This window comes from Oncorhynchus tshawytscha, linkage group LG07, assembly GCF_018296145.1.
Source record: "Oncorhynchus tshawytscha isolate Ot180627B linkage group LG07, Otsh_v2.0, whole genome shotgun sequence".
Taxonomy (NCBI): domain Eukaryota; kingdom Metazoa; phylum Chordata; class Actinopteri; order Salmoniformes; family Salmonidae; genus Oncorhynchus; species Oncorhynchus tshawytscha.
Window position 1 is genome coordinate 68,191,513 of NC_056435.1, and position 18,953 is coordinate 68,210,465.

At 45.4% G+C, this 18,953-nt stretch overlaps 1 protein-coding gene across 2 annotated transcripts in view; it reads left to right on the forward strand.

Moving 5' to 3' along the window:
- The window catches only part of dock3 (dedicator of cytokinesis 3), a 427,692-nt gene that overhangs the window by 329,071 nt on the left and 79,668 nt on the right, over positions 1–18,953 (forward strand). For both annotated transcript variants that reach the window (XM_042324863.1, XM_042324864.1), the window contains exon 14: positions 9,980–10,105. In XM_042324863.1, the coding sequence (XP_042180797.1) occupies positions 9,980–10,105 (126 nt within the window). The remainder of the gene's footprint in view (positions 1–9,979; positions 10,106–18,953) is intronic.

Below are 18,953 nucleotides of genomic sequence, written 5' to 3' on the forward strand. Positions count from 1 at the left end.
GGAGTAATATGATCACATTTTTTGGTTCTAGTCAGGATTCTAGCAGCCATATTTAGCACTAACTGAAGTTTACTTTGTGCTTTATCCGGATAGCCGGAAAGTAGAGAATTGCAGTAGTCTAACCTAGAAGTAACAAAAGCATGGATTAATCTTTCTGCATCATTTTTGAACAGAAAGTTTCTGATTTTTGCAATGTTACGTAGATGGAAAAAAGCTGTCCTTGAAACAGTCTTGAGATGTTCGTCAAAAGAGAGATCAGGGTCCAGAGTAACGCCAAGGTCCTTCACAGTTTTATTTGAGATGACTGTACAACCATTAAGATTAATTGTCATATTCAACAGAAGATCTCTTTGTTTCTTGGGACCTAGAACAAGCATCTCTGTTTTGTCCGAGTTTAAAAGTAGAAAGTTTGCAGCCATCCACTTCCTTATGTCTGAAACACAGGCTTCTAGCGAGGGCAATTTTGGGGCTTCACCATGTTTCATTGAAATGTACAGCTGTGTGTCATCCGCATAGTTCTATTGGCTAGTGTGCAATCGCTGGAGAATAAACTGGACAAGCTTAATTTGAGACTATCCTATCAACGGGACATCAATAGCTGTAATATACTATACTTCTCTCAGTCATTGCTGAACAAGGACATGGAAAGTATAAATCTAGCTGGTGCTATTCAGGAAGTCTCTAGGTTCTGCTCGCCTGAGTTAGAATTCCTCATGATAAACTGCAGACCATACTATTTACCAAGAGACTTTTCATCTGTAGTTTTTGTAGCTGTCTATTTAGACACCACACACCGATGCTGGCACTAAGACCGCACTCAACGAGCTGTAAAGGGTCATAGCCAAACAAGAAAATGCTTCATTCAGAGGTAGCGCTCCTAGTGGCCGGTGATTTTAATACAGGAACACTGAAATCAGTTTTACCTCATTTCTACCAGCATGTCACCTGTGCAACCAGAGGGATAAAAACTCACCTTTACTCCACACACAGAGATGCGTACAAAGCTCTCCCTCCATTTGGCACATCTGACCATAACTATATCCTCCTGATTCCTGCTTGCAAGGAAAAACTCAAACAGGAAGTAAAAGTGACGTGCTCAATACAGAAGTGGTCCGATGAAGTGGATGCTAAGCGACAGGATTGTTTCACTACCACAGACTGGAATATGGAATATATTCATCCAATGGCATTTGGGAGTTTAACACATCAGTCACCAGCTTCATGTGCATCGACGTTGTCTTCCCCACATTTACCGTACATACATGTCCCAACCAGAAGCCATGGATTACAGGCAACATCCGCACTGAGCTATTGGCTGGAACTGCCACTTTTAAGGAGCAGGACTCTAATCCGCACGCATATAAGAAATCCAGCTACGCCCTCTGACAAACCATCAAACTAGCAAAACGTTAATATAAGACTGAATTTGAATCCTACTACACCGTCTCTGACGCTTGTCGGATGTGGCAAACTATCACAGATTACAAAGGGAAACCCAGCAGAGAACTACCCAGTGATGAGAGCCTACCAGATGAGCTAAATGCCTTCTATGCCTCGCTTCGAGGCAAGCAACACTGAACCATGCGTGAGAACACCAGCTGATCCGGACGACTGTGTAATCTCGCTCTCCATAGCCGGGAGTAGAGTAGAGTGAGTAGACTTTTAAACAGGTTAATATTCAGGTTAAGGCTGCAGGGCCAGACAGATTACCAGGACGTGTACTCAAAGCATCCACTGACCAACTGGCAAGTGTCTGTAATACCAACATGTTTTAAGAAAACCACCATAGTCCCTGTGCCCAAGAAGACCAAGGTAACCTGTCTAAATGACTACCGAGCCGTAGAACTCATATCTGTAACCTTGAAATGCTTTGATGGCTGGACATGGCTCACATCAACACCATCATCCCAGAAACCCTGGAGCCACTCCAATTCGCATACCGCCCCAACAGATCCACAGATGACGCAATCTCTATTGCACCACACAATAGAGATTTGTCCGGTGCAATAGGAACAAAAGAAACACCTACGTGAGAATGCTGTTCATTGACTACAGCTCAGCGTTCAACACCATAGTGCCCACGAAGCTCATCACTAAGCTAAGGACCCTGGGACTATTGTTCATCCATGACTGCACGACACCAACACCATCATCAAGTTTACCATTGACACAGCGGTGGTAGGCCTGATCACTGACAACGATGAGACAGCCTATAGGGAGACCTGGTAGTGTGGTGCCAATCATAGTCCTGCTCTTCCTTGGTTTGTGTCTTTTCTAGGGAGTTTGTCCACTGTGCTTCTACATCGGCTTGCTGTTTGAGGCATTCGACCGCAAGGCGCTACAGAGGCGGAGTCAGAGGAAGGCTCTAAAAATGTTATATAAGACTCCAGCCACCCAAGTCATAGACTGTTCTCTCTGCTGCCACACGGCAGTACCGAAGTACCAAGTCTAGGACCAAAAGGCTCCTTAACAGCTTCTACCCCCAAGTCATAATACCAAATAATGACAAAGCAAATGTATTGAAAATTACATAAGTATTCAGACACTTTTACTTAGTACTTTATTGAAGCACCTATGGCAGTGATTACAGCCTCGAGTCTTCTTGGGTATTACGCTACAAGCTTGGCACACCTGTATTTGTAGAGTATCCGCCATTCTTATCTGCAGATCCTCTCAAGCTCTGTCAGGTTGGATGGAGAGCGTCACTGAACAGCTATTTTCAGGTCTCTCCAGAGATGTTCAATCGGGTTCAATTCAGGCCTCTGGCTGGGCCACTCAAGGACATTCAGACACCTGCGTTGTCTTGGCTGTGTGGATCTCTCTGTACTTTGCTCCCTTCATCTTTCCCTTGATCCTGACTAGTCTCCCAGTCCCTGAAAAACATCCCCACAGCATGATGCTGCCACCCCCATGCTTCACCGTAGGGATGGTGCCAGGTTTCCTCCAGACGTGATCCTTGGCATTCAGGCCAAAGAGTTCAATCTTGGTATCATCAGAACAGAGAATCTTGTTTCTCATGGTCTGAGAGTCTTTAGGTGCCTTTTGGCAAACTCCAAGCGGGCTGTCATGTGCCTTTTTACTGAGGAGTGGCTTCGTAACGTAAGGGGTCTGAATACCTTCCGAATCCACTGTACACTCACACATACAAAACACACACACATGTGCATATTGACGCCACACACACATACTCACACATAGACACACTTTCACATTGTCACGCCCTGGTCTAAGTATTTTGTGTTTTTCTTCATGTATTGGGTCAGGCCAGGGTGTGGCATGGGGTTTTTGTATTGTGGTGTGTTTTGTTTTGGTGTGTATGTATTGGGATTGTAACTAGTGGGGTTATCTAGCAAAGTCTATGGCTGTCTGGAGTGGTTCTCAATCAGAGGCAGGTGTTTATCATTGTCTCTGATTGGGAACCATATTTAGGCAGCCATATTCTTTGAGTTTGTCGTGGGTGATTGTCCTTAGTGTCGTTGTTCCTAGCTCTTTGTTAATTTACACAAGTATAGGCTGTTTCGGTTTTCGTTACGTTCCTTGTCTGGCCGGTGTGTTTACGGACATATTCAATCAATCCCTACACCAGTCTGCTGTTCCCACATGCTTCAAGAGGGCCACCATTGTTCCTGTTCCCAAGAAAGCTAAGGTAACTGAGCTAAACGACTACCGCCCCGTAGCACTCACATCCGTCATCATGAAGTGCTTTGAGAGACTAGTCAAGGACCATATCACCTCCACCCTACCTGACACCCTAGACCCACTCCAATTTGCTTACCGCCCAAATAGGTCCACAGACGATGCAATCTCAACCACACTGCACACTTCCCTAACCCATCTGGACAAGAGGAATACCTATGTGAGAATGCTGTTCATCGACTACAGCTCGGCATTCAACACCATAGTACCCTCCAAGCTCGTCATCAAGCTCGAGACCCTGGGTCTCGACCCCGCCCTGTGCAACTGGGTACTGGGCTTCCTGACGGGCCGCCCCCAGGTGGTGAGGGTAGGCAACAACATCTCCTCCCCGCTGATCCTCAACACTGGGGCCCCACAAGGGTGCGTTCTGAGCCCTCTCCTGTACTCCCTGTTCACCCACGACTGCGTGGCCACGCACGCCTCCAACTCAATCATCAAGTTTGCGGACGACACAACAGTGGTAGGCTTGATTACCAACAACGACGAGACGGCCTACAGGGAGGAGGTGAGGGCCCTCGGAGTGTGGTGTCAGGAAAATAACCTCACACTCAACGTCAACAAAACTAAGGAGATGATTGTGGACTTCAGGAAACAGCAGAGGGAACACCCCCCCCATCCACATCGATGGAACAGTAGTGGAGAGGGTAGCAAGTTTTAAGTTCCTCAGCATACACATCACAGACAGACAAACTGAATTGGTCCACTCACACAGACAGCATCGTGAAGAAGGCGCAGCAGCGCCTCTTCAACCTCAGGAGGCTGAAGAAATTTGGCTTGTCACCAAAAGCACTCACAAACTTCTACAGATGCACAATCGAGAGCATCCTGGCGGGCTGTATCACCGCCTGGTACGGCAACTGCTCCGCCCTCAACCGTAAGGCTTTCCAGAGGGTAGTGAGGTCTGCACAATGCATCACCGGGGGCAAACTACCTGCCCTCCAGGACACCTACACCACCCGATGCTACAGGAAGGCCATAAAGATCATCAAGGACATCAACCACCCGAGCCACTGCCTGTTCACCCCGCTGTCATCCAGAAGGCGAGGTCAGTACAGGTGCATCAAAGCTGGGACCGAGAGACTGAAAAACAGCTTCTATCTCAAGGCCATCAGACTGTTAAACAGCCACCACTAACATTGAGTGGCTACTGCCAACACACTGTCAATGACACTGACTCTACTCCAGCCACTTTAATAATGGGAAATGATGTAAATATATCACTAGCCACTTTAAACAATGCTACCTTGAATAATGTAGGGTAAGTAACATTATATATCTCATATGCATACGTAGACACTGTACTCTATATCATCGACTGCATCCTTATGTAATACATGTATCACTAGCCACTTTAACTATGCCACTTGGTTTACATACTCATCTCATATGTATATACTGTACTCGATATCATCTACTGTATCTTGCCTATGCTGCTCTGTACCATCACTCATTCATATATCCTTATGTACATATTCTTTATCCCCTTACACTGTGTATAAGACAGTAGTTTTTGGAATTGTTAGTTAGATTACTTGTTCGTTATTACTGCATTGTCGGAACTAGAAGCACAAGCATTTCGCTACACTCGCATTAACATCTGCTAACCATGTGTATGTGACAAATAAAATGTGATTTGATTTGTTTTGTAGTGTTTGTGTTAATTCGTGTTTTACATTGTTCATTAAACATGGATCGCAATCTACACGCTGCAGTTTGGTCCGACTCTCCTTCACACCTAGAAAACCGTAACACACGTATGCTGCTGCTACTCTGTCTATTATATATCTGTCTATTATATATATATTATTATATATATATATTATATATTGGCTTGTCACTTTTACCCATACCAACATGTACTATCTCAATTACTTCAAATACCTTGTGCCACTGTACATTGACTCAGTACTGGTACTCCTTGTATATAGCCTCATTACTACCTGGTACCCCTGCACATTGACTCAGTACTGGTACTCCTTGTATATAGCCTCATTACTACCTGGTACCCCTGCACATTGACTCAGTACTGGTACTCCTTGTATATAGCCTCATTACTACCTGGTACCCCTGCACATTGACTCAGTACTGGTACTCCTCGTATATAGCCTCATTACTACCTGGTACCCCTGCACATTGACTCAGTACTGGTACTCCTCGTATATAGCCTCATTACTACCTGGTAATCCTGCACATTGACTCAGTACTGGTACTCCTCGTATATAGCCTCATTACTACCTGGTACCCCTGCAAATTGACTCAGTACTGGTACTCCTCGTATATAGACTCATTACTACCTGGTACCCCTGCAAATTGACTCAGTACTGGTACTCCTTGTATATAGCCTCATTACTACCTGGTACCCCTGTACATTGACTCAGTACTGGTACTCCTCGTATATAGCCTCATTACTACCTGGTACCCCTGCACATTGACTCAGTACTGGTACTCCTCGTATATAGCCTCATTACTACCTAGTAATCCTGCACATTGACTCAGTACTGGTACTCCTCGTATATAGCCTCATTACTACCTGGTAATCCTGCACATTGACTCAGTACTGGTACTCCTCGTATATAGCCTCATTACTACCTGGTACCCCTGCACATTGACTCAGTACTGGTACTCCTTGTATATAGCCCCATCTACCCATAACAGAGTCACTATAGTCCCCATCTACCCATAACATAGAGTCACCACATCACATTATACTTGGAGAAGGTCTTACTTTTTTCTTTCTAAACTTTTCTTTCTGATTGAGCCAGCTGCTGAGGGTAATATGAGAAGCAGACTGATTTATTCTGTAGTAATCTTTTGTCCATTTTAGACCCGAAACATAAAGACAGAAAAGCAGAATACCTTCCTCGTCTCTTCTCTGTACATCCGTGGGAGTTTCTGTTTCAGCAGCTGTTCAGCTCCGAGTTAGTTAGCTGTTAGCATCCTCAGGGAGCCATTCAATATGTATGAACCTTCAAACAACTGCAGCTACAATACCTCAGGCTTTTAAATGGTTGAGAAAAAGGCAGGCAGAATAAAAAAATGCTCTCTTTATGTTAAAAGTCCACGCTCACACACACACACACACACACACACACACACACACACACACACACACACACACACACACACACTGACAGTGGGTGAGGCAATGGGTGGTGATGTTTTGATGATAGCATAATGCCGTAGTGTCTGCAATAGTAGATAAAGTCGCTGCAGGGTTGAGTTACATTATTTATCCGTGCTCGCACCATCTTCTAATGTCTGGCCATTTGCTGGCTAAAAAATTGCATAAAAAAATGTTTTCTAAGGTCCTGCTCTCCTCTTCCACTCACTGAAGTACTGTACTGTTGCGACTTTGTACTGTGGTGGCTAAGGTAGTCAAGCGCAGGAGAGCAGAGATGTCAAAGTAGCGTCTTTAATAGGCAAGTCCAAAATGCGTCAGGTACAATACCAATAAACGCCCAAGATATAGGAACACACAGTCACTCACGGAAGGAGAAAAAACAAGGCTCCTTACTTTTCCTACAACACACGTGAATGAACTGAGGAAAACCTCAACGAGCAACATGAAAAATAATCCTGCACAAACCTAAGCGGGAAACAGGGGTAAATATACACACAGAAATTAAAACAAATGAAAACCAGGTGTGAATGAACCAAAGACAAAACAAACGCAAAAGGAAACATGGATCGGTGATGGCTCGTAGGCCGGTGATGGCTAGTAGACCGGTGATGGCTAGTAGGCCGGTGATGGCTAGTAGGCCGGTGATGGCTAGTAGGCCGGTGATGGCTAGTAGGCCGGTGATGGCTAGTAGGCTGGTGATGGCTAGTAGGCCGGCGATGGCTAGTAGGCCGGCGATGGCTAGTAGGCCGGCGATGGCCAGCAGGCCGGCGATGGCCAGTAGGCCGGCGATGGCTAGTAGGCCGGTGATGACGCCGACCGCCGAACACCGCCCGTACAAGGAGAGGAACCACGGTGGAATTCGTGACATGTACACTGACCTCCAGAGCCATTTAAAACTAATTTTTAAACGTGCACTATCAATAAAATATTATAACATCTTTAAATATTAGTAGCCTCTCATTAGGAGACATTGACATTGTTTTTAAATCTGCTGAAAAAAATCATATGGCCTTCTGGGAAGGGCTCAAGGACTTTTAATGAGGATTTGTTGCTCTTTCTTTCTTATTTTCTATTATGAATAAATCATGAAAATGATGTGAACATGTCTTGTCTGGTGTCCCCAATCCACACTCAGATCAGATCTGAACAGAAAATGGCCACTAACTGGAAACTATTCTTATTTTTCTCCTCCTAAATCTGATAATCTCTCTCTCTATCCTCTCCTCCTCGGGTCTGATCGTATCACTCTCTCTCTCCCTCTCTGTATTCTCCTCCTCAGATCTGATCATACAGTGGGGCAAAAAAGTATTTAGTCAGCCACCAATTGTGCAAGTTCTCCCACTTAAAAAGATGAGAGAGGCCTGTAATTTTCATCATAGGTACACTTCAACTATGACAGACAAAATGAGGGAAAAAAATCCAGAAAATCACATTGTAGGATTTTTTATGAATTTATTTGCAAATTATGGTGCAAAATAAGTATTTGGTCAATAACAAAAGCTTATCTCAATACTTTGTTATAGACCCTTTGCTGGCAATGACAGAGGTCAAACGTTTTCTGTTTTCACAAGGTTTTCACACACTGTTGCTGGTATTTTGGCCCATTCCTCCATGCAGATCTCCTCTAGAGCAGTGATGTTTTGGACTTTCAACTCCCTCCAAAGATTTTCTATGGGGTTGAGATCTGGACACTGGCTAGGCCACTCCAGGACCTTGAAATGCTTCTTACGAAGTCACTCTTTCGTTGCATGTGCCGTGTGTTAGGGATCATTGTCATGCTGAAAGACCCAGCCATGTTTCATCTTCAATGCCCTTGCTGATGGAAGGAGGTTTTCACTCAGAATCTGACGATACATGGCCCCATTCATTCTTTCCTTTACACGGATCAGTCATCCTGGTCCGTTTGCAGAAAAACAGCCCCAAAGCATGATGTTTCCACCCCCATGCTTCACAGTAGGTATGGTGTTCTTTGGATGCAACTCAGCATTCTTTGTCCTCCAAACACGACGAGTTGAGTTTTTACCAAAAAGTTATAATCTGGTTTCATCTGACCATATGACATTCTCCCAATCTTCTTCTGGATCATCCAAATGCTGTCTAGCAAACTTCAGACGGGCCTGGACATGTACTGGCTTAAGCAGGGGGACACGTCTGGCACTGCAGGATTTGAGTCCCTGGCGGCGTAGTGTGTTACTGATGGTAGGCTTTGTTACTTTGGTCCCAGCTCTCTGCAGGTCATTCACTAGGTCACCCTGTGTGGTTCTGGGATTTTTGCTCACCATTCTTGTGATCATTTTGACCCCACGGGGTGAGATCTTGCCCAGATACCCCAGATCGAGGGAGATTATCAGTGGTCTTGTATGTCTTCCATTTCCTAATAATTGCTCCCACAGTTTCTTCAAACCAAACTGCTTACCTATTGCAGATTCAGTCTTCCCAGCCTGGTGCAGGTCTCCAATTTTTTTTCTGGTGTCCAAATGAAATTAGTTCAGACAAAACATTCATTAAGGGAGAGGAATGGTTAAAAAAAAACAATCTCACTTAAAAGGGAATGTTTCCGATTATGGGGGAGGAGCTTAAGGGAAAGTCCGTCTTGGCCATAGTGGATTTGGAGTGTGACTGTTTGAGGTTGTGGACAGGTGTCTTTTATACTGATAACAAGTTCAAACAGGTGCCATTAATACAGGTAACGAGTGGAGGACAGAGGAGCCTCTTAAAGGTCTGTGAGAGCCAGAAATCTTGCTTGTTTGTAGGTGACCAAATACTTATTTTCCACCATAATTTGCAAATAAATTCATTAAAAATCCTACAATGTGATTTCCTGGATTTTTTTTCTCATTTTGTCTGTCATAGTTGAAGTGTACCCATGATGAAAATTACAGGCCTCTCTCATCTTTTTAAGTGGGAGAACATGCACAATTGGTGGCTGACTAAATACTTTTTTGCCCCACTGTATATCTCTCTGTCTTCTCAAGTCTGATAATCTCTCTCTCTGTCTCTCTCTTTTCTCCTCCTCAAGTCTGATAACGTCTCTCTCTGTCTCTCTCTTTTCTCCTCCTCAGGTCTGATAATCTCTCTCTGTCTCTCTCTTTTCTCCTCCTCAAGTCTGATAATCTCTCTCTCTCTCTCTCTCTCTCTCTCTCTCTGTATTCTCCTCCTCAGGTCTGATAATCTCTCTCCAGCTGCTGAGAGGAGAGATGGAACAAATCAGGAGAGAGAACCCTATGATTTTCAATAGGGGCGTGGCCATTACCCGCAAGCTGGGCTTCCCCGATGTCATCATGCCAGGTGAGAACTGGGCTGGGCTACTGACGTTATATTGGGTAACTCCCAATAATAGCTCCTTTCTCCTGAAGTGTTCACTACTTCCCACAAATCTAAATGCATTGGATTGGTGGAGACATGGGCTAGAGGGAGTCTTCTTATCTCAGTCATTTCCTTTCAAATCAGTAAAGTGAACTAGAGTACACTTCAAGAGAAAGGAGAGATTATTGGGATGCAGCCATTGTTTCAATGCAGTAGTTGGTATTTCTGGCTGAAGTAAGCTTGAATGTATGTGGATGGGTTGGTGCATTTGACCATGTAGGCTACACAGTACAGTAGACATGTCTTGGCTCTGCTTCGCCCTGTTTCTTTCTGAAATGCTATGACAGCAGTCTGGTTCTAAAGCCTAGCAACACAGTTCCAACAAAGTGACAAGAGTCCCTCAACTCTTTCTGTCCGTCCATCCTTCTGTCTGTCCGTCCGTATGCACTGTTGTGGTCCACATTCTTATAGTCCACTTAATGATTGATGTCGTGTCGTCGTCCCCCCCACACACCAATCAATATTCCACTCAGCTTCTAAACCCTCATTCCGTTATTCCATATCCCTTCCCCATTCTCATCTCAGCCCAGGTTAATTTGTTTGTGAATAGACTAGTTTGTGAGTAGTCTCCGTCTTTATAATCACACTCGGGTCCTACTGCATTCAATTCACATGCAAAGCTAATCACTTCAAATCCTTGTCGGAATGAATTGCCGATAAATCAATTAGTCTGGGTCCGAATGGCAGACCTGGGTTCAAATGGTATTTGGAATCATTTCATATATTTTATCTGTGATTTTATTGAGTTTCTTTTAATAGAAAACTACAAATCCTGTCCATCTGGCACTGCAGGCTAAATCCAAAACTCAAATAGTATTTGGCCTCAGGTCTGTGTAGTACAGATGTAGGATCTTAATTTGAGACAGTTTGCTACAGAAGGAAAAATAATCTTGCAGCAACAGGAAATATGGATTATAACAACTTTTTGTAGGGAACATCCCTACTGCTAATCTGCCGCACTCACTAAACACAAATTCTTTGTTTGTAAATGCTGTCTGAGTGCTGAGGTGTGCCTCCTCCGTAAATACATTTAATTAGAACAAGACATTTGTGCCGTCTGGTTTGCTTAATATAAGTCATTTGAAATTATTTATACTTTTACTTTTGCTACTTTCTACTTTTACTTTTGCTATGTATTTTTTTAGCAATTACATTTACTTTTGATACTCAAGTATATTTAAAACCAGACTTTTACTCAAGTATTTTTTACTTGGTGACTTTACTTTTACTTGAGTAATTTTCTATTAAGATATCTTTACTTTTACTCAAGTATGACAATTGTGTACTTTTTCAACCACTGGGTACATGTACGGGAAAATCAATTATGAAATGTCAAAGTAAAAATGACAAACTTCAGAAGCCTTTTTAACCTTAAATAACGGCAAAGGGTCATCAAATTAAGATCCTACATATTTCGGGTGACTCAATCCAAATAATGAAATAGTGTATTTCCCTCTGAGGGTCTTAGCCCCAAATGAGGGAACAATAACCAGTGCCATTCTTTATGTAGCTGACTGGCTATAGTGGAGATGTGTTAACCAGTCAGCTGATGTTCTGAAAGAGCTGCAAAATCTGGACCCCTACATATCAGCCGGGCTAGACAATCTGGACCCTTTCTTTCTAAAATGTTCTGCCGAAATTGTTGCCACCCCTATTACTAGCCTGTTCAACCTGTCTTTCGTGTCGTCTGAGATTCCCATAGATTGGAAAGCAGCTGCAGTCATCCCCCTCTTCAAAGGGGGACACACTCTTGACCCAAACTGCTACAGACCTATACATTATCTATCCTACCCTGCCTTTCTAAGGTCTTCGAAAGCCAAGTCAACAAACAGATTACCGACCATTTCGAATCTCACCATACCTTCTCTGCTATGCAATCTGGTTTCAGAGCTGGTCATGGGTGCACCTCAGCCACGCTCAAGTTCCTAAACAATATCTTAACCGCCATCGATAAGAAACATTACTGTGCAGCCGTATTCATTGATCTGGCCAAGGCTTCGACTCTGTCAATCACCTCATCCTCATCGGCAGACTCGACAGCCTTGGTTTCTCAAATGATTGCCTCGCCTGGTTCACCAACTACTTCTCTGATAGAGTTCAGTGTGTCAAATCAGAGGGTCTGCTGTCCAGACCTCTGGCAGTCTCTATGGGGGTGCCACAGGGTTCAATTATTGGACCGACTCTCTTCTCTGTATACATCAATGATGTCGCTCTTGCTGCTGGTGAGTCTCTGATCCACCTCTATGCAGACGACACCATTCTGTATACTTCTGGCCCTTCTATGGACACTGTGTTAACAACCCTCCAGGCAAGCTTCAATGCCATACAACTCTCCTTCCGTGGCCTCCAATTGCTCTTAAATACAAGTAAAACGAAATGCATGCTCTTCAACCGATCGCTGCCCGCACCTGCCCGCCTGTCCAACATCACGGATGGCTCTGACTTAGAATACGTGGACAACTACAAATACTTAGGTGTCTGGTTAGACTGTAAGCTCTCATTCCTGACCCACATCAAACATCTCCAATCCAAAGTTTAACCTAGAATTGGCTTCCTATTTCGTAACAAAGCATCCTTCACTCATGCTGCCAAACATACCCTTGTAAAACTGACCATCCTACCAATCCTCGACTTTGGCGATGTCATTTAAAAAATAGCCTCCAATACCCTACTCAATAAATTGGATGCAGTCTATCACAGTGCCATCCATTTTGTCACCAAAGCCCCATATACTACCCACCATTGCGACCTGTACTCTCTAGTTGGTTGGATCTCGCTTCATACTCGTCGCCAAACCCACTGGCTCCATGTCATCTACAAGACCCTGCTAGGTAAAGTCCCCCCTTATTTCAGCTCGCTGGTCACCATAGCCCACCTATAATTTAGCCCAAACAACTACCTCTTTCCCTACTGTATTTATTTTATTTTATGTATTTATTTATTTATTTTGCTCCTTTGCACCCCATTATTTTTATTTCTACTTTGCACATTCTTCCACTGCAAATCTACCATTCCAGTGTTTTACTTGCTATATTGTATTTACTTTGCCACCATGGCCTTTTTTTTGCCTTTACCTCCCTTATCTCAGCTCATTTGCTCACATCGTATATAGACATGTTTCTACTGTATTATTGACTGTATGTTTGTTTTACTCCATGTGTAACTCTGTATTGTTTATGTCGAACTGCTTTGCTTTATCTTGGCCAGGTCGCAATTGTAAATGAGAACTTGTTCTCAACTAGCCTACCTGGTTAAATCAAGGTGAAATAAATCAAATTTAAATTAAACCTTGGGTGGCAGGTTAAAGGGTTGGACTAGTAACCGAAAGTGTCACGATCGTCCTCAGAACATTCGGACCAAAGCTCAGCGTGATATGGGTTCCACATATTTATTGACGTGAAAAGCACAAAACAATAAAAAGCAAACGATACGTGAAGCTATGAAGCGTTCACAGGCAACTACACATAAACAAGATCCCACAAAAACCAGTGGGGAAATGGCTGCCTAAATATGATCCCCAATCAGAGACGACGATAAAGAGCTGCCTCTGATTGGGAACCATACCAGACCAACATAGAAATAAAACAACCTAGATTACCCACCCTAGTCACACCTGACCTAACCAAAATAGAGAATAAAAAGGCTCTCTATGGTCAGTGCGTGACAGAAAGGTTGCAAATCTTTCAAATCCCTGAGCGAGCTGACAAGGTAAAAATCTGCCTCTGAACACAGCAGTTAACCCACTGTTCACAGGCTGTCATTGAAAATAAGAATTTGTTCTTAACTGACTTGCCTAGTTAAAATAAATAACCGGTTTGCTAGGTTATAGTGGAGACAAGTTAACCAGTTCAACTGTCTGAGTGCTTGTTTTGGGCCCTGTGTGCTTGGCTATAGTGGAGACAAGTTAACCAGTTCAATTGTCTGAGTGCTTGTTTTGGGCCCTGTGTGCTTGGCTATAGTGGAGACAAGTTAACCAGTTCAACTTTCTGAGTGCTTGTTTTGGGCCCTGTGTGCTTGGCTATAGTGGAGACAAGTTAACCAGTTCAACTGTCTGAGTGCTTGTTTTGGGCCCTGTGTGCTTGGCTATAGTGGAGACAAGTTAACCAGTTCAACTGTCTGAGTGCTTGTTTTGGGCCCTGTGTGCTTGGCTATAGTGGAGACAAGTTAACCAGTTCAACTTTCTGAGTGCTTGTTTTGGGCCCTGTGTGCTTGGCTATAGTAGAGACAAGTTAACCCGTTCAACTGTCTGAGTGCTTGTTTTGGGCCCTGTGTGCTTGGCTATAGTGGAGACAAGTTAACCAGTTCAACTGTCTGAGTGCTTGTTTTGGGCCCAAATGAGAGCACTGTATCACAAGCTGGCTATGGTTACATTTTGAATGGCTCAATTTGATTGGTCAAGAATAGTCTCCTTTAACAGTTTCTGTGTCTATCATCGTTCCAATCACAACACTCGCCAAACTTACATGATGAGATATGAGATCAGGAAAGTGTCATTGAGACACAGTCTCGTTTACAAGGGAGGGTTGTGGTCAACCAACCGGTCGATTGCGGTCAACTGGTTGATCTTCAAGGCGTTCCTAATCGATCACCAAACATTTCTGTAAAAACAACAACAACAATACAGACTTGCATTCCTTTATTTTTTTGCTGTTGGTGATAAGTGCACTTGATACAGCAGTCCTAGTGCCCGGACAGGCAAAGTGTTCCCATTTTGAACCATTTCAGGTGTCTGTAGCTAGAACTCCGCCTACCCTGCAGGCCAAAGAACAAATCAAGTGAACTTATAGGCCTACTGCTGGCCAATCAGAAAGCTCAGATAGCTCGCACCATAGACAGAAAAAATAAGCCTTGAACTCACAGCAAAGTTGATCATATGAGATTTTAAAACTTTAAAGCCAATGACTAGAGAGACAACGAATACAGCTGCTGTCACTATTATAAGCCATAAAATGCACATCCTCCCTACTTCCACTCACGCTACAACCAGCACTGCAGTTGTAATGAACAACGACAGCAAAGTGTTCTAATAAACTTGTGTTGTTATTATTAGTGGCGTGAGTCTCTTCTTTTTTTTTTACACCGAGGAATATTTCACTTTCTCTGGTTATAGGAGTAACAACATGGTTATAGGAGTAACAACATGGTTCTAGGAGTAACAACATGGTTATAGGAGTAACAACATGGTTATAGGAGTAACAACATGGTTATAGGAGTAACAACATGGTTCTAGGAGTAACAACATGGTTATAGGAGTAACAACATGGTTATAGGAGTAACAACATGGTTATAGGAGTAACAACATGGTTCTAGGAGTAACACATGGTTCTAGGAGTAACAACATGGTTCTAGGAGTAACAACATGGTTATAGGAGTAACAACATGGTTCTAGGAGTAACAACATGGTTCTAGGAGTAACAACATGGTTATAGGAGTAACAACATGGTTCTAGGAGTAACAGCATGGTTCTAGGAGTAACAACATGGTTATAGGAGTAACAACATGGTTCTAGGAGTAACAACATGGTTCTAGGAGTAACAACATGGTTATAGGAGTAACAACATGGTTCTAGGAGTAACAACATGGTTCTAGGAGTAACAACATGGTTCTAGGAGTAACAACATGGTTCTAGGAGTAACAACATGGTTCTAGGAGTAACACCAATTGGTGCATGAGGCAGAAATAATGCCGTGTGACTTGAGTTTCACCGTCAGCTGAAAGACTGAGTCCCCATTTCCCAGTGGAGGGAAGGAGAGAGGCAGCCTCACCGATTCCCCTCAGACTGACCATCAGATGCTCCCTCCCCCCAGACTGACCATCAGATGCTCCCTCCCCTCAGACTGACCATCAGATGCTCCCTCCCCTCAGACTGACCATCAGATGCTCCCTCCCCTCAGACTGACCATCAGATGCTCCCTCCCCTCAGACTGACCATCAGATGCTCCCTCCCCTCAGACTGACCATCAGATGCTCCCTCCCCTCAGACTGACCATCAGATGCTCCCTCCCCTCAGACTGACCATCAGATGCTCCCTCCCCTCAGACTGACCATCAGATGCTCCCTCCCCTCAGACTGACCATCAGATGCTCCCTCCCCTCAGACTGACCATCAGATGCTCCCTCCCCTCAGACTGACCATCAGATGCTCCCTCCCCTCAGACTGACCATCAGATGCTCCCTCCCCTCAGACTGACCATCAGATGCTCCCTCCCCTCAGACTGACCATCAGATGCTCCCTCCCCTCAGACTGACCATCAGATGCAGCCCATCAGTCCAGTAAAAGAAAACAACACATTATTATGTTTACTCAGCGCTGCCTCACAAGTTATTACAACAAATTATCTATTACCAGTGTGATCGTATAACTAAAATATTTAAATATAATTTCTAAATGGTCTGAGAAGAACAACATTAGCAGGGCAATTCAAGCGTAGCCAATATGAAGTGATAATGTATTGGGTCTATAACCTACTGCACAAACCTCATTGCTACAGAACTGTTTTTAACCTCTTGAAACTCTGGGGGCGGTATTTCATTTTTGGATAAAAAATGTTCCCGTTTTAAACTGGAGATTTTGTCACGACAAGATGCTCGACTACAGAACTGTTTTTAATAGGTTAATGTTGCATAGGCTTAGGTTTTTAAGTCGTGTTTGAAAAAGATCTGAGCGGTGGATCTCGGCTTCCATCTTGACTTCCATCTTGACTTGACTAGATTGGTGACCACTGTACTAGAGTGCATTATAGAGTGTTGATTCGACCCTCCCCTGTCCTCCACTACCACCCCCTGTCCTCCACTACCCTCCCCTGCCCTCCCCTGCCCTCCACTGTCCTCCACTACCCTCCACTACCCTACAGAACTGTTTTTAATAGGTTAATGTTCTCCACTACCCTCCACTACCCTCCTCTACCCTCCCCTGCCCTCCCCTTACTGCCCTCCCCTGCACTCCACTGCCCTCCACTTGACCCTCCCCTGCCCTCCACTGCCCTCCACTACCCTCCCCTGCCCTCCACTACCCTCCACCACCCTCCCCTGCCCTCCACTACCCTCCCCTTACTGCCCTCCCCTCCTGCCCTCCACTGCCCTCCACTACCCTCCACTACCCTCCCCCTGCCCTCCACTGCCCTCCACTACCCTCCCCTTACTGCCCTCCCCTGCCCTCCACTGCCCTCCACTACCCTCCCCTGCCCTCCACTGCCCTCCACTACCCTCCCCTGCCCTCCACTACCCTCCACCACCCTCCCCTGCCCTCCACTACCCTCCCTTACTGCCCTCCCCTTACTGCCCTCCACTGCTCTCCACTACCCTCCCCTTACTGCCCTCCCCTGCCCTCCACTGCCCTCCACTACCCTCCCCTGCCCTCCACTGCCCTCCCACTACCCTCCCCTGCCCTCCACTACCCTCCACTACCCTCCCCTGCCCTCCACTACCCTCCCCTTACTGCCCTCCCCTTACTGCCCTCCACTGCCCTCCACTACCCTCCACTACCCTCCCCTGCCCTCCACTGCTCTCCACTACCCTCCCCTTACTGCCCTACACTGCCCTACACTGCCCTCCACTACCCTCCACTGCCCTCCACTGCCCTCCACTGCCCTCCACTGCCCTCCACTACCCTCCCCTGTCCTCCACTACTCTTCCCTGCCCTCCACTACCCTCCCCTGCCCTCCACTACCCTCCCCTGTCCTCCACTACTCTTCCCTGCCCTCCACTACCCTCCACTGCCCTTCACTACCCTCCACTACCCTCCCCTGCCCTCCACTACCCTCCCCTGCCCTCCACTACCCTCCCCTGCCCTCCACTACCCCCCCTGCCCTCCACTACCCTCCCCTGTCCTCCACTACCCTCCACTGCCCTCCACTACCCTCCACTGCTCTCCACTGCCCTCCCCTGCCCTCCACTACCCCCACTACGCTCCACTGCCCTCCCCTGTCCTCCACTGCCCTCCACTGCCCTCCCCTGCCCTCCACTGCCCTCCACTACCCTCCACTGTACCCTAGAGACGGAGGTAGATTGGTATAAGTGCCGTCCCTCTGTGCCCGTACCCCCTCTTCCTCTTCCTCTCACTCTTCCGCTTCCTTTCACTCTTCCTCTTCGTCTCACTATTCCTCTCACTCTTCCTCTTTCTCTTCCTCTCACTCTTCATCTTCCTCTCACAATTCCTCTTCCTCTCACTCTTCATCTTTCTCTTCCTCTCACTCCTCCTCTCACTCTTCCTCTACATCTTCCTCTCACTCTTCCTTTCACTCTTCCTTTCACTCTTCCTTTCACTCTTCCCCTTCCTCTCACTCTTCCTCTCACTATTCTGCTTCCTCTTTCTCTCACTCTTCCTCTTTCTCTTCCTCTTCCTCTCACTCTTTCTCTTGTTCTGACTTGCTCTGGCTGGTTGGCTGGCTAACCTGAGACCTCAGTGTTATTTTCACAAACTAATGGATATGCTTTAGCTTAACAGCCTAGCACAGCACCTGGGTTTGACCCTCAGTCGATCACAACAGAACTCTCTTAGCTAATCTGGGAAGTACTCACATCAACAGGGTGCTTCAGCAGCAACCAGGTCAATCAAATGTATTTATGAAGCCCTTCTTTCATCAGCTGCTGTCTCAAAGTGCTGTACAGAAACCCAGCCTAAAACCCCAAACAGCAAGCAATGCGGGTGTAGGAGCACGGTGGCTAGGAAAAACTCCCTAGAAAGGCCAGAACCTAGGAAGAAACCTAGAGAAGAACCAGGCTATGAGGGGTGGCCAGTCCTCTTCTGGCTGTGCCAGGTGGAGATTATA